This window comes from Microtus oregoni, unplaced genomic scaffold (genome assembly GCF_018167655.1).
Source record: "Microtus oregoni isolate MIOR12 unplaced genomic scaffold, Mior012 000005F_ref0000423, whole genome shotgun sequence".
NCBI lineage: Eukaryota > Metazoa > Chordata > Mammalia > Rodentia > Cricetidae > Microtus > Microtus oregoni.
The window spans coordinates 18,983,063-18,997,250 of record NW_024543064.1 but is presented as its reverse complement, the minus strand read 5'-3'; the positions used below and the strand labels follow the sequence as shown (position 1 = coordinate 18,997,250).

Genomic DNA, 14,188 nt, shown 5'->3' with positions numbered 1-14,188 from the left:
ACAAGCAGCAGCCATGCCAGTGTGGCCCTTGGGGGCCAGGGAAGTGGGGAGAGGCTGGGTTGGTACTTGAGGGGGAGGCATGGCCACTGAGAGCTAAATGAGTCATGCGGTCTCTGCAAGGCTTACATGGAACATGACACCTCACATGGCCCAATTTCCTCATCCGTTAAATGGGAACGGTGATACAAAGTCCACTGACTTGCGGCCAGATCAGGGTTCTTACCTACCCATCCTACAAAAGGGACATGCCCCCTCCTTTGGCTTAAGCCAGACCTGGGACTTACTTTTTGGCCTGTGTTGCCTTGTGTGGGAGGGCCCACCACACCTCTCTCCAGATGAAGGTTTCTGCTGAACCCCATTGGGGGGGTGTTCACTGATTTGACAGCTGCCCTGTGCTGACCACACCAGGCCCCTCCTGTCCTACTCCCCGAGTGCTTTTTCCTGGAGCCATGATTCCTCCCTGGGAGCTCTAGTTTCCCTACTGTCTTTGCACCCTATAGCAGCCCAGCCCAGCCGACCTCCTCTGCCCTCTTCCTGGCCCAGGCCAGGTTTCTCTTACTTTCTAGGCAGGAAGTAGACCAGTTCCTCACTTCCTCTGTCTCTCCCTGCCCTAGTCCTTCCCATTCTTCCTTCCCTCCCCACCCTTCGAGATAGGGTTTCTCTGTGTAACAGCCGTAGCTTTTCTGGAACTAGCTCTTGTAGACCAGGCTGGCCTCGAACTCACAGACATTTGCCTGCCTCTGCCTCCGCCTCCCAGTGCTGGAATTAAAGGTGTGCGGCACCACCACCCTGCCCTCACCTCTTCATCTATGAAATGCCCTGCTTCTGGTCTCCAGTCCCTGCCCTCCAGGCCAGCCTTCTGAAGCAAACTTGCTGTCAGTATTTCTTAGCATTGTCCAGTCTGTCTCCTTGCCCTGCCCATCCCATGTCTGTCTTGGCCTTATGGGAGATACTTTCTGGTTTGTTTTTTGTTGTTGTTGTTTTGTTTTGTTCTTAAACTAACTGTAAAGGAAAGCAATGTCAAACCATTGTGGGGCAGGGTAGGTATAATGCAGTTGGCAGAGCGCTTGCTTCCCATCCATGAGGTTTACTTCTCAGTGTCATGTAAACTGGGCTGCTGGTGCACACAGCAGGGAAGACTGCCCAAGTCCAGAGACGGGTAGGCATAGCCCTTCAGATGGTAGCCAGTGCCAAGGAGAAAGAAAGGCTGGCAGAGGGCCTAGGGCTCATCAGCTGCAGAGACAACAGGAAGCACAGTACCTGTAGGTCTGTCTACTTGGGGGAGAGCAGTTGCATCGCCAACACCCTGTCCCACATCCTGCCACAGCCTAGCTGTCCTGGTGAAGACAGCTTTCACAGAGCCCACAGCCAGATGTGTGCTGGAGGCTTGCACTCGAGGGGCGGGGCCCCAGCTGGCATCCCTCCTGCCCACCACCCTTTCTTCTGGCCCCTTCGTGGCCGTCCTGATCATGTTGTTGACACCCTCTTAAACTGTGCACAGCCACGTGTGCAGGCAGCAGTTTCCAGAGGAGCCAGAGCCTGGCAGGTTCTCAGAGTGAGGCCCAGAAGTTGTCACACCTGTGCAGCAGCTGGCCCAGCATCCTGACTGTCATCTACTCCCCTCTTGCCCCCCTCCTCCTGACGATGCAGCTTGGTCCTAAGTCCTCTAGCTTTCCAGATGGCCTGAGCTGAGTCATTTTCCACTTTTCTGATGCTGTTTCCTCATGCATAGAGTGGAGATTAAACAGCCCCTGCCTCCCAGCCTTGGGGTTGGCCCGAGGACCATTTGTGCAAGGTAGAGCTGGTGACCAGTGGTCGGACGTGGATAGTTCAGGCTGTCCCAAGTTAGCCCTCAAGTGGCCATTTCCTTGGCACCTGTAGCCGCCCTGGGAGGCCGCAGCTACTGGCATCCCATTCTAGCCCCGAGCACTGTGGTAAGGCCACACAGGAGGAAGTGCAGAGCTGGGATTTGAATCCTCAAAGCTTTGATTCAGGGCTGGGAGCTTTGCCAACCCAGTGCCTGGCATAGATCTAGTATCAAACTTGGCTTTTGGTCTTAATGCTGTGCACATCTAAGAAGCTACCAAATTCTCTCTGGTCTCAGTTTCCATCTCTGACAGTGGGAAGGAGTATAACCCTTACACAGGAACCTACATGGAGGAAATGGGACGATGGACATTAAGCTCTTGACCCAAAGTAAGTGCCCTGCTAGGTGTGATGACATGTCATCCCAGCACTTGGGATGTGGAAGCAGGAGGATCAGAAAGCATTCAAGGTCATCCTTAGTATATAGTTCAAGACTACATGAACCAGGGCTCAAATAAGCAAACAGTTCAAAGTATTCGCACGGCCCCTTTAGGAATTGAGGCCTCTTCTCAGTGTGGGAGGGTCCCCCAGAGACAGCTGCCAGGGTACAAGCAGCCACAGAGGCTTATGGGCATCTACTTTTTTTTTTTTTTTTTTTTTTTTTTTTTTTTGGCCAGGGGATTCTTTAGTACCTCCTGAGGTGGACTTTGACAGACTGCTGGCCAGCCTGCAGGACCTGAGTGAGCTGGTGTCGGAGGGAGAGGCCCAGGTGACACCAATGCCCGGTGGGGCACAGCTCCGTACCCTAGAGCCCATCCCACTAAAGCTCTACCGGAATGGCATTATGATGTTTGACGGGCCCTTCCGCCCCTTCTATGATCCCTCCACACAGGTAGGATGGGGCTGCTCGCCCCTGCTGGGAGACGTGGAGCCAGCTCACTGCATTAGCGTGTCCTCCACCGAGTACACAGGCCCCACCTCTCCAGTCTCAGACTTCTCAGTAGTTCAAGAGTATGATGCTTAGGGTTTGCCAACTAAATAGGTAGCAGGTTTGGCATAGCATGGCTACAGAGGCCTATTCACTCTCCTGCAGCGCTGCCTCCGGGATATACTGGATGGCTTCTTTCCCACAGAGCTCCAGCGGCTGTATCCTGATGGAGTCCCCTTTAAGGTAACCAGTGGCTCCTCAACCCACCCCTTCCCTGTGTGCTTTGAAGAGACTGGGGATAGCTGATCCCTGAGCAAGGAAGGGGAGGGAGCAGAGAGTTGAGGCTGTCCTGGCCAGAGCAGCCATGAGGTTCCCGCCCCCCCCCCCCAGCTGACCAGCAGACTGTGCCCTCTGCTGGCATCTTGAAGGTACAGCATTGGCATGAGACCACTACTCTGCCCTCCCCAGCATTCAGGACACCAAGATGTCCTGAGGTTCTAGAGGAATCTACACTGCACAGGGAGCATAGAAGCTTTGGAAACCACTCAGCTGGGGTAGAAGTGGGGCATGAGTTGCAAACAATGAAAGGAGGCAGGGCTGGCTGGGCTGCGAAGACAGGAAAGGAGCCCATGTGTTGCCAGGGCTGAGTGAGAGGAAGGTTGTCGTCATGGGGACCAGGAGGCAGCAGGTTCCAGAGGCGGGTATCTCCACAGCGAGGGTGTGTGCCATCAGGATGCAAAGGAGTGTGAGTCACGACTAGGCGGTGGGGTTTGAGAGTTCTGTGTGGAGACAGCCTTGGAACGGCCTGGACAGGGCAACTGTGGAGACCGCAGTGATAGCGGCTACCCTGCAGACTAGATTGGAGCAGGGCTCTGCCCTGTCCTGACACTCATCACCTTGTGTGACCAGCTTCCAGTGTGTGGGGTCGGCAGTACTATGGCTTCAGTTAGCATGAGTAAGGGGCGCTTGCATGAACGGAGCCTGAGGCGGTAGCAGAGACTTGAACTGTGATTCTCTTGGGTTATTCTCGAGGCCTTTGGGCAAATGGGTGGGGGTAAGGCTGCAGAGCTGAGGAGCTGGGTTCCCTGCTTCTGTGGCCCTTCCTTCCTGCCAGGTAAGCGACCTGCGCAATCAGGTCTTCCCAGAGGATGGGCTGGGCTCCTTCCCAGGTGAGGGTCGAGTGGTGGGCCGGCAGAAAATGCGCAAGGCCTCGGACAGGGTGGAGGATACTTCAGGTAAGCTGGGCCCCACGGCTGGCTGGGGGGCTGTGCAGAGCAAGTCCAGGTGGCTTCTGCCAGACCTTGCTGTCCCTCCTGGGCTAAGGTTCCCGATGCCCTCTCTGCAGGCTCCAGGATGACTGCTGAGAAATTCCTGAACAGGCTTCCCAAGTGTGTCATCCGACAAGGCGAGGTGATTGACATCCGGGGCCCCATCAGGGACACCTTGCAGGTGAGGCCTGCCCTAATTCCCCAGCTTTCTGCAGGGGACTTTTTCACCAACCTTGGCTCAGCCTACAGTGTCTTGCCCAGAGGCTCGGGCCTAAAGGCCCAAGCAGAGGTCAGGATGGCAAGCGCACCCTCAGAACTGTAGTCTCTGTGGAGCTGGTGCTCTACTCCACAGGGCAGCTGGGGTGAGGGGACGAGCCTGGGGCATGTCCTTGAGCTTGGCCTAGGAGCTCCTTCTCAACTGTCCCACAGGCCTTTCAGATGCCACGAGTTCATTATCTTCTGCCATCATCCCGCTCTTCTCCCCAGGTCTCCACCCAAGGCTGTCTCCGACTCATCTCCTTTGCCCAAGTTGTCTTGTCCAGTCTGGCCACCCCTCGAGCTCCTGGCTGCAGCCCACCTCCCTAGTCTAGGCTGCAGGGTGTCTCATACCTTTTCTGTGCTGACCTTCCCACCGCCCTCTTGCTCCTGCTAGCCATGGCCCTCAGCAGGGACTGCCTGGAGATTCTTGGAGAAAGCCAAGGCCCTTATCCTGGCCCTGAACATTTTGTACCAGTGCCCTCCCCATTTCTTGCCTTCCCTCCCTTCTCTCCTGTCTCCTTGTTTCCTTGCTTCGAGACCTGTAAACTGCTGCCAGGCCCCCGACTGCATCCCTCTTTCAGGCTCTTGTTGCTTGGGATCTTTGTGCCGTAGGGAGTCCTTGCCCTGCTCCATTTCAGATAACTGCTACTCATCCTTCAGGCTCAGCTCAGTGTCTTCCCTGAGCTAAGGCTAGGTTAGGTCCCCAAGCCTGGCCATCATCTGGGTGGGCTTGTCTCTTACATCGGACCGGAAGAATGATGGTGTTGCCTTCCAGAGCCTCCTTCCCTTTACACACAACACGCCAGCTCTCTGGCTCACGGGCTCCTCCATTCCTGCTCAAGAATGAGCCGGTCCTCTCTAAGGGTGGAGGGAACGATGTAGGTGGGACCTAGGGCTCCGTCCACTTTTCATGGCTGCTTTCCAGAGCTGCTGCCCAATGCCTGCCCGGATCCAGGAGATCATAGTGGAGACACCTGCCTTGGCTTCTGAGCGGCAGAGGTGAGGGCTGGGCAGAGGTGAGAGCAGGGTAGAGGGGAAAGGACCTGGGAGCTGGGGAGCACTGAGGGCCTTTGGACCTGCAGGAGCCAGGAGTCACCCACCATGCCAGTGCCTCCGCTCTCTATGTTGCGCATCAAGTCTGAGAATGGGGAGCAGGCCTTCTTATTGATGATGCGGCCTGAGGACACCATAGGCAACGTGCGCAACCTCTTAGCAAAGGCCAGGTGGGTATGAGGCAGGGCTGGGGGCTGCAGGGCGTCCCTGGTCCCATGGCCTAACTTGATGTACTCTGATGAACAACCCAGGGACATGGACGCAGCCACCTTTGAGATCTTCAGCACCTTTCCACCCACGGTCTACCAGGATGATGCACTCACCCTGAAGGCCGCAGGCCTGGTTCCCAATGCAACACTGCTGTTACGGGCTCCAAGAGCCCAGCCATCAAACCCCAGCTTTGGTACTGGCTCTGGCCCCCACGCTGGCCCAGGCTCACTTCCCTGAATAAAGTGCCGCCCCTGACATGAGCTCTACAGGCTCTCTAGACAGGGCTGTCTTGAGGGAAGGCTGGGCTAGGAAGGGGGTGGTACAGATGCTCAGGCCTGTAACTGGAGCCCCATCTGGCTCTTTGTCCCCTAGGTTCCTTTTTCTCCCAAGCTGTGCTAAGTGGGTTGGCATTGTCTCAGCTGGGGCAGGGAAGCTTCACTGGAGGAAAGGCCTCTGAAAACAGCCCGATGCTCATGCAGACACTTTCTCCATACTGTGTACAAACCACTGCCACCACCACCTCCATGCTCCCAGTCTGATGCAGCTGCAGCTGTACCTCCCGTGATGCCCACACCAAACCACCTCCAACACAGTCTCCCTCCAACCGGAGGCAGTTCTGGGGCAGCCACCCTCACTGTCAGGCAGGCAGGTGAACACCAGAACCTGCATGGGAATTGAGGGTGACTCAGCTACCATGTCGAGAAAGGCCATGTCAGCCATGGTCATGTTGCCAGACACAGACAAGCACATGCTTCACACGCACACACAGAGGCAGCAACACTTTAGCACTGCTCTGAGCCAACCAGAACCACCACCTCTGCCACGCAGGGACCTAGGACACCACAACCAGACAGGCTGCTCCAGTGGAACGGGCATTTAATAGTCTCTAGGATGCTCCCAAGCGGGGAGTGCGGGGCCTTTGGCAGAGCCCTGACTGACGGAACTAAGAGAAATACCCATTAGGCAGTGCCAGGCAGGGAGGTAGCCCCAAAGCCTGGCTGGGGACAAGCCAGCACTGGGGCTGTGCTTAAGACAATCTCTGAGACCAGTTGGTGAGTAAGGAATGCTGCCTCTGCGGGAAGGGGGAGGACACAGAAAGGGCTTGGGTTTGCAAGGAAAGACTCCAAGGTCAGATTAGGAATGACAGGGAGTTGGTCACAAGGTCCCTCAAGGCCTGGTGAGGAGTTGGTAGGGACTGTGGCCATCCCTGCTCAGGCCAGTTTCAGGAACTCTTGCAGTGTGTTCTGTTCCACGGCCTCCACGAAGAGTTCATAGTCCTGGGGGAGGAGGTAGTCACCTGAGTGCAGATGCAGGGGACCCTACTGCTTTACCCAGGTCTGACCCTGGCTGCAAGTCCTCCAACACCTCCCAGACCCCAAACCCCAAACCCCATACCCCACAGTACTGGTCCCCGTTGACAATCTGGGGTGGGGTGGCCTTGGGGTTGCCCGCCAGGGCTCGCATCTCATCTCGGAGGGCGTTGTCCTGGGAGATGTCCACTAGCTGGTACTGGATCCGCTTCCCGTCTAGGATGCGGGTCACCTCACTCTGCTGGGACTTGATCTAGGGGCAGAGGATTGACACAGTCGGCAGGCAAGCTGGAAAATTTATGGAAGGAACTCTGGTCCGGTGTTAGCAGGAGCTTTTGTCCTCCTGCCCACTCTACGGGGAGATTCTGGGCACTAAGGGATGGGAAGGGTCCAAGGATGAAGGGATCACCTACAGGAGTCTCAGAGAAGACAGCCAAGTCCTGGGTAAGTCAGGGAAGCTGGACTCGCTAGAGCCAGGCCCTACAGCAGAAAAACCCTCCTCCACAGCCTCACAGTGGAGAGGAAGCGGGGATTAAGGAGGTGTGTGTAGGGGGTGTACAAGAGAATGGGTGACCCCATAATGGTGGATGGGAGTGGGAAGCTCATGCTGGGATGCCGAAGGCTCCCTGATGTGTGGAGGGACAGAGTGGGCCGCGTCCCCCGGACTAGAGGGAGGCCATACCCTGCACCTCACTGCCTCCATCGTGGGGGCGGCTCCCGGGAGCCGGTTGGGAGCACAGGGAGACCGCCCGCCTTCCCCGGGCGCCCGCCCAGGCACACACTTACTTCACGAGAGCCGGTGACCGACGTGCTGTAGACGCGCAGACCACTCATGCTGCAGGAAGGGGACACGCAAAACCAACCGAGGGATGGTGGGAGCGGCAGCTGCACTGCAAGGAACGACGCTGCCGCCGCGCTTGGGAGCGGTTTCCTTCCTGCTCCGCCCGCGAGGCAGTGCGCTCGGGGCCAATGAGCTGCGGGGCCAATGAGCTGCGCAGGAGGGCAAGGCGGGGCCTGCATGACACCGCCCTGCGCTGGAGGCGCCCTCCCTGCTCTGCTCCGTGGCCTGGAGCCCAGAGGACCCCCCTCCTTAGCAGCTGTTGGCTGCGGTCAGCCCTTTCGGACTTGGGGCTCACTGCCTGTGGCTGGGGAGGGACCAAATGGCAGAATGGTTCGGTTAAAAACTTTTCCCAGTTTACCCGGGTTTTGAACATCCAGTGCTCAGCGCAGTGCCACCCTTGTCTCCAGGAGGTCCCTTAATAGTACAGCTCAGTATGGAACTTTTGATGGAGGGGCAGTTTCCAAGCTCAGGAACCTCAGCAAGGGCGGCGGTGGCATGGTGGGGGCGCTGGGAGGGGCACTGCAGCCACGACACTTTCCCTCAAGCACCTCCACTCAAACAGGCTCTGACAAGAAAGGGTGGTGGCTGTAAACTGGGGCCACACCCTTCAGAAGCCAGATGGAGAAGGAGGTAAGAAGCTGCAGGACAGCTCACTGGTGTATAGAGGCAAAGACTAGTGCCACGTCTTCAAAGTCTGCCTCCAACTGGCCCTTGGTAGAGATCCATAGCTAGTTTTGGGGCAGTCCCAGTTCAACTCTTGTTGAAAATGACACCCCATGGCTTTAAATATTAGGAATTAAGCTGATGAGGTGGGATAGAGTCCAGCACTCATCCCAATTTTGGAGCAAGCGGTTAGGTTCACTATAGCTCCCCTCAGTAGAGCTAGGACTATATTGGTGAAAGCCCCGGAAGCCAGCCCTGCCCTCTGAAGCAAACTATCTGGTTATGGGGAAGTTACGTCCTCAGAAACTCAGAAGCTGCTGACTTCCGAGGTCTGGTTTAACTTTGCAGTGACCACTGGCTGGTGGGGAGTGTGGGCAGACTTCATCTGTCCCCGCCCGGACAAAGCAGAAGTGGGAAGAGATTCAGACAGCAAGCTGGATCTGCCTGAAGCCAGTGAACTAGTCTTTGGCTTCATAAAACAAAGTGAGGGCTGGGCAAGGGGTGCCGGGAGGCAACGAGAAACTGAAGCATCTGTTAAATGTTTTATTCTGTAATCAAAATAGGCAATACAAACCAGTTGACATAACAAAGATTCATATAAATAACTTTATAAACTTTACAAAGAAAAAAAATACCCGTGAGCATGGAGGCTGGGCTCCCAATGACGTAGAGGTGGACACCAACCAGGCAGCTCTGGTTTTAGGAGGCAGAAGCCCAGAGGCTGAGGTATCCAGCCAGCTGTGGCTACTCTGAAGGTAAGCCATCCATAAATAAAACACAAAATGTAGGAAAAAAAAAAGAAGGCCACTCGGGCCAGCCCTGGAGGTCCAGGAACCTTTCAACAAGCAAAAGTCCTGTCATGGCTGCCTCTGAAACCCTCAAACTAGAGGTTCAGGGCTGGCCCAACAACCAGATAAAACTGAGACCATCCCTAAATCAGGAGGCAAGAAAAACCAAAAAGCTGAGGGTCCAAAGGCCCTCATGAAACACAGAACCTCAGGAAACACTGAACACTTTTATTTTAGAGATGACCCACACTAGAAGCTCTGAACTCTCAAGGAGTCAGAGAGGGAAAAGGAAATTCCCCCCAACCCCAAACAAGAGGCACAAATCAGGGCTAGTTACAGCCCTAACCTTGGGAAAGGGTGAACAGCTTGACAATTGCCCTGTGGTCTTCTGGGGAAATGACTATCCAACCTGGGAACCACAGGGCAATACCAGAGGAGTCTGCACTTAGCCCAAATGAGGCGGCTACCTGGAAGGCCCGAGTGAAGGAGGTTACGCTGACCACATGCCAGGGCTCCAGGGGCACACAGCTTTCTGTAAAAGACAGCACAGCAGGCAGGCTGAGGAGCCCTGCTGCAGTCCCTAAGCCAGCAATCCTAGGGGGACTTTGCTAAGGGGTAGAAAACCCTGAGGCCTCTGTGGGAATAACAGTCCTGAGGAAGCAGGTGCCTGAGAAAACCCAGAAAGCCAGCTGATTTCCCAGGAAGGCTGACACACGAGGCCCGAGAATCCTCAAAAGGTTGCTACTCCTACCTAACCTCCTAGGCCTATCTTAGTAGAGGATCAGCAGGACCAAGGTGTGGCGCAGGAATGAACATGGATCGTCCTGGAGGATGGAGAGGGAGGTGAGCAGCCTGTTTGCTTCTGATTTATCAGTTGAATCTGCAAAAAGGTTAATTAGTAACTCAGCCTTGGAGAGTAAGGTAACAGGTAAACATAACCCAGTAAGGCAAAGCCAGTGTACAGCAAAACAGGCAGACTCTTCACATCAGCCCTGACCAAGACACAGGCTCCCCTCTGCGTGCAGCAGCAGGCAGGACTGTCAGGCAGGAACCTTCTGACGAGGCTAGTAGCAGCCAGGTCCTCCCTGGCACTCCTCACTGTGTGGCACAGTTTTCTCCCATGTCCTGGGCATATCTGTCTGACAGGCTGGTCCTTAAGTCCTCGATGTCATGACGCAGCTGCTGAACCTCTTCTAGTTTTCTCCTGATTACGTCTGGCTTCTGCAAATCTAGCGGAGTTCCTGGGAGCTGGGTGGCTAAGGAGAAGAGGATTTTAAGAGTGGTAGACAATCAGTTGACTGAAACTTCATGAGGAATGGCAAGACTAGTAAGCTTTTTTTTTTTTTCTTGTTTGTTTTTTGAGACAGGGTTTCTTTGTAGCTTTGGAGCCTGTCCTGGAACTAACTCTTGTAGACCAGGCTGGCCTCAAACTCATCTGCCTACCTCTGCCTCCCGAGTGCTGGGATTAAAGGAGTAAGGTGTTCTTAAAGCGCTATGATCTTAGGACACAGTTTTCCCCCTCCAGTACTAAGGACTGAACCAGGATTTTGCTTATACTAAGGATTCAACCACAAACTAAAGCTCCTAACTTAGGTTTCTATCCTCCCCTGCCACCCTGACAAAATGGCCAGCAGCCAGCCTGATAACAGGCTGTCAGAGGAATAGAGGGCAAGGGAGACAGTAAGACTGCTAGCGGTCACTGGGTGTGGGGTGGGGAAAGGTAAGAGACCTGAAGATCCAGGCATCTTGCCAGCTCCCCTCCACCCCCATTTTCAGACATGACACTTAAAAGAACAAGCTGGTAGCTGAGTGGTGGTGGCACATGCCTTTAATCCCAGCACTCAGGAGGCAGAAGCAAGCGGATCTCTGTGACTTTGAGGCCAGCTTGTCTATGGAGTGAGTTTCAGGATAGTCAGGGCTGCACAGAGAAACCTTGTCTCGAAATACCAAAAGGAAAAAAACAAATAAAGGCTGGAAATAGTGAGCTGATAATTTGTTGCCTAAGGCCTGCTTTCTGTTTGTCCTCCATGCAAGCATCCTCTAAGGAGGCCTGTTTGTGAAACACTTAATGAACACTTACTTTGCCAACTCCCACAAGGCAATGAATGGCCAGACCTATGCACCTGGTTCACAATTACCATAAGGATAGCAAAGCTGGATGGGTGAGAGAATGAAGGCCCTTTTGATGACTCACAGTGAATGCCTAGGAGCAGAGAGAGGTTAGGGTTATGGCCCTGGGCCCTTTGGGTCAAAATGCTGCAGACAGCTTGCAGATCTTGAAGGCAAATGGCCAATTCCTGGTGCAGCTCATAAGCCAGCGGGGCCGCATCTGATGAAGACGGGGACCCTGGTTGGGCCTGGCGCAAGTGCTCTTGCAGTGTTAGATTCTTCTCGATCAGGTCCTGGTTTTGCACTGAGAGCTAAGCAAACAGATGGATAACTGATTAAGACCCAAAGAGAGGCAAGGATCTGTGTATTTGAATGCGCATGGGTGTGAAGGGGAAATTTAGTCACATTGTTACTCCCCATTGTTACCCACACAGGCTTTGAGCCACCTTCCCCTCCCTACAACCCCTAGCATCCCCTCTACAAACACTAGCTCCTCCTGTGTGTAGGCTGAGCCCAGGCCCTTAGGGACCCAGGACTGGAGAGGAAACTATTCCTCAGCAGGATCTGAGTCATCAGCCTCCAGGTTTCAGTCCAGGAACCAGAGAAGATGCTCCCACCCCCTAGGAACTCTATCTGAAGCCAGTCCTTCAGCCAACTCTGTTAGCTAGGCTATTAGAGATGGCTGAACATGAACAGTGAAATCTGAGAAGACACTGGTTTCAATCTCGCCCTGCCACCCTGACGAAAGTGGCCAGCAGCCAGCCTGATAACAGGCTGTCAGAGGAATAGAGAGGGGCAAGGGGCAGAGTAGGAGTGCTAGCTGGGTGTGGGGCTGGGAAAGTGAGAGACCAGCCTGTCCCCACCCTCACCCCTTTATTTCTGAGACAGGGTATTATAACAAAGCCACATAACCCAGTCTGGCCTCAAACTTCCTACACAGCTGAGGATGACCTTGAACTTCTGATCCTCCTGTCTCCTTTACCTTCCAAGTGTAGGGATTACAAGTATGTACCACTACCCCTAGTTTATAGCTCAGGGCTTCACGCATGCAAAACAAGTACCCTATCAATTGAACTATATTCCCTAACCCATCTTTGCTCCTTTGTTTGATACAGAGTAGTAAACCAGACTGGCTTTGAACTTGTAGTCATCCTCTTGTCCTCCAGGGAGGTAGAATTCTAGCATTCTACATTTCAAACTCTCCCTGAAGTACAGTTAGGATTTCCTATACAAAGCGGGCGGCTATCTATCTATCTATCTATCTATCTAATCTATTGTTTTTCGAGGCAGGGTTTCTCTGTAGCTTTGGAGCCTGTCCCGGAACTAGCTCTTATAGACCAGGCTGGCCTCAAACTCACAGAGATCCGCTTGCCTCTGCCTCCCGAGTGCTGGGATTAAAGGTGTGAGCCACCACCGCCTGGTCAGAGCGGCTATTTATATAAGGCTGTCGTTGCCTTCCCTCTTCCTGAAAGCCTCCCCTCCACATGTCCCACCTCTGGTCTCTGCCCTTCACCTACACTGGGCCACATCACAATCCTCGTTCTGGGAGATGTCTTCCTAGACACTGGGCCAGTGAACTCTGTGGAGCTATTAACAGCTCTACTCATTACACGGGTGTCACCAAATCTTCATTTGAGGGCTGTCTGTGTGTGAGACAGGCATGCCTTGAACTCAGCCTCAACTTCCCAAGTGCTAGGATTACACATACGTAAAGCTGTACCTTGCTCCCTCAGTTGTCTTGACCTCCCCTGCCTCCAATCCCATAAACCTGTGGTTGTAGGAAGACTGTGTGGGGAGGGAGAAAAGGAGGGAATCTCACATCTAAAAAGCATTCCCGGGTGACTATGGCCACTCTAAAACAGTTCTAGGGCCTTTAATATACAAGATAATGCAATGTTACTATCCATTCCTTTGTTAAGAAGCTCACAGTCCCTTCTACACTCTTTTAGGGTAAGAATGGGGTGGGCAGACAGAGAAATCAGATTTGTGGAGGCTCTATGGACCCAGTCAATGCTTACCTCCTTCACGGCTGTGCGCATCTGCAGCAGGGCTGTCTCCCTCCTCTGTGCCTCCTCTCTCAGGGCCTGGCTTATTCCTTCTTCTTGAGCTAATTCTTCCTTTAGGCTCTAGAGACCACACAGTGAGATATTGTGCAGAACTACCAAAGGTATTAGATCTGATCTGGACGGTATCAACTCTCACCTGGGCTACACAGTGAAGCCCACCCTGCCACACAGCTGCTTTAAGGGTGATTATGAGAAGAGCTTGGACCTGTCACTTTCCATTTAAACCAGGGCTGTCAACCTTCCTAATGCTGCAACCCTTTAATGTGTTATAAATGATAATGTAAATATCTGTACTTTCAGATAGTCTTAGGTCTGTGAAAGCGTCTTTTGATCCCAAAGGGATCTTGACCTACAGGCTGAGAACCACCGACTTAAACCCTTTCACTTAATGAGCCATTAACACCTAAAGCCCCGGCATTTTAAATGCTCACCAAGTGTGACTATCTCCCAACAATAAGAACTGAAAGAGATGAATTACACAGACACAGCTGGAAAGGCAAGCCTGTAGCTGCAGCTTCTTTGCTGCATTTCCAATTTGGTGTGAAACCCTTTTATTTTGTGCGTATGTATGTGCGCATGTATGTATGTATATGTATGTGTGTGTATGTATGTGTATGTATGTGTGTATGTATGTATGTATATCACACACATATATAGTGTGTGTTACCTGTGTGGGTCTGCATGTGTGTAAGTAAACATGCACATGTACACTGTGTGTGGAGGTCAGAGGGTCATGTGTCTTTTCTTGATTTCTCTCCAGCTCATCCTGCATCTGGCTCAACGACTAGCACTGGAATTACAGCTGGGCTGTCACACTCACCTAGCACTGGCATGGTGCTGGGATCAGAACTTTGGTCCTGACACACAAGAAGTGCTTTTTCTATTAAT

At 53.5% G+C, this 14,188-nt stretch overlaps 3 protein-coding genes across 5 annotated transcripts in view; 1 reads left to right on the top strand and 2 right to left on the bottom strand.

The window, feature by feature from the left end:
* Ubxn11 (UBX domain protein 11) overlaps window positions 1–5,765 on the top strand; it is a 28,481-nt gene extending 22,716 nt beyond the window's left edge. For both annotated transcript variants that reach the window (XM_041652622.1, XM_041652624.1), the window contains 7 exons: window positions 2,484–2,698; window positions 2,900–2,977; window positions 3,849–3,969; window positions 4,080–4,183; window positions 5,186–5,259; window positions 5,343–5,483; window positions 5,565–5,765. In XM_041652622.1, coding sequence (XP_041508556.1) covers window positions 2,484–2,698; window positions 2,900–2,977; window positions 3,849–3,969; window positions 4,080–4,183; window positions 5,186–5,259; window positions 5,343–5,483; window positions 5,565–5,760 — 929 coding nt within the window. In that variant the 3' untranslated portion in view covers window positions 5,761–5,765. The remainder of the gene's footprint in view (window positions 1–2,483; window positions 2,699–2,899; window positions 2,978–3,848; window positions 3,970–4,079; window positions 4,184–5,185; window positions 5,260–5,342; window positions 5,484–5,564) is intronic.
* Window positions 5,766–6,382: 617 nt separating this feature from the next.
* Sh3bgrl3 (SH3 domain binding glutamate rich protein like 3) lies at window positions 6,383–7,782 on the bottom strand. The gene is made up of 3 exons (XM_041652671.1): window positions 7,620–7,782; window positions 6,919–7,086; window positions 6,383–6,800 (listed from the first exon to the last, which is right to left on the bottom strand). The coding sequence occupies exons 1-3, from the start codon at window positions 7,665–7,667 to the stop codon at window positions 6,735–6,737; spliced, it is 282 nt and encodes a 93-aa protein (XP_041508605.1). The 5' UTR covers window positions 7,668–7,782; the 3' UTR covers window positions 6,383–6,734.
* A 1,094-nt stretch (window positions 7,783–8,876) lies between these two features.
* Window positions 8,877–14,188, bottom strand: part of Cep85 (centrosomal protein 85) — a 38,652-nt gene continuing 33,340 nt past the window's right edge. For both annotated transcript variants that reach the window (XM_041652799.1, XM_041652800.1), the window contains 3 exons: window positions 13,253–13,360; window positions 11,320–11,545; window positions 8,877–10,381 (listed from right to left, as the gene is read on the bottom strand). In XM_041652799.1, the coding sequence (XP_041508733.1) occupies window positions 10,221–10,381; window positions 11,320–11,545; window positions 13,253–13,360 (495 nt within the window). In that variant the 3' untranslated portion in view covers window positions 8,877–10,220. The remainder of the gene's footprint in view (window positions 10,382–11,319; window positions 11,546–13,252; window positions 13,361–14,188) is intronic.

Bases quoted from the DNA above. Each gene is read 5' to 3' on its own strand.
- Sh3bgrl3 (XM_041652671.1), bottom strand. From the start codon at position 7,667: ATGAGTGGTCTGCGCGTCTACAGCACGTCGGTCACCGGCTCTCGTGAA. The intron at 7,087-7,619 runs GTAAGTGTGTGC...CTCTGCCCCTAG, and splicing joins CGGTCACCGGCTCTCGTGAA to ATCAAGTCCCAGCAGAGTGA. The intron at 6,801-6,918 runs GTATGGGGTTTG...CTCCTCCCCCAG, and splicing joins ACGGGGACCAGTACTGTGGG to GACTATGAACTCTTCGTGGA.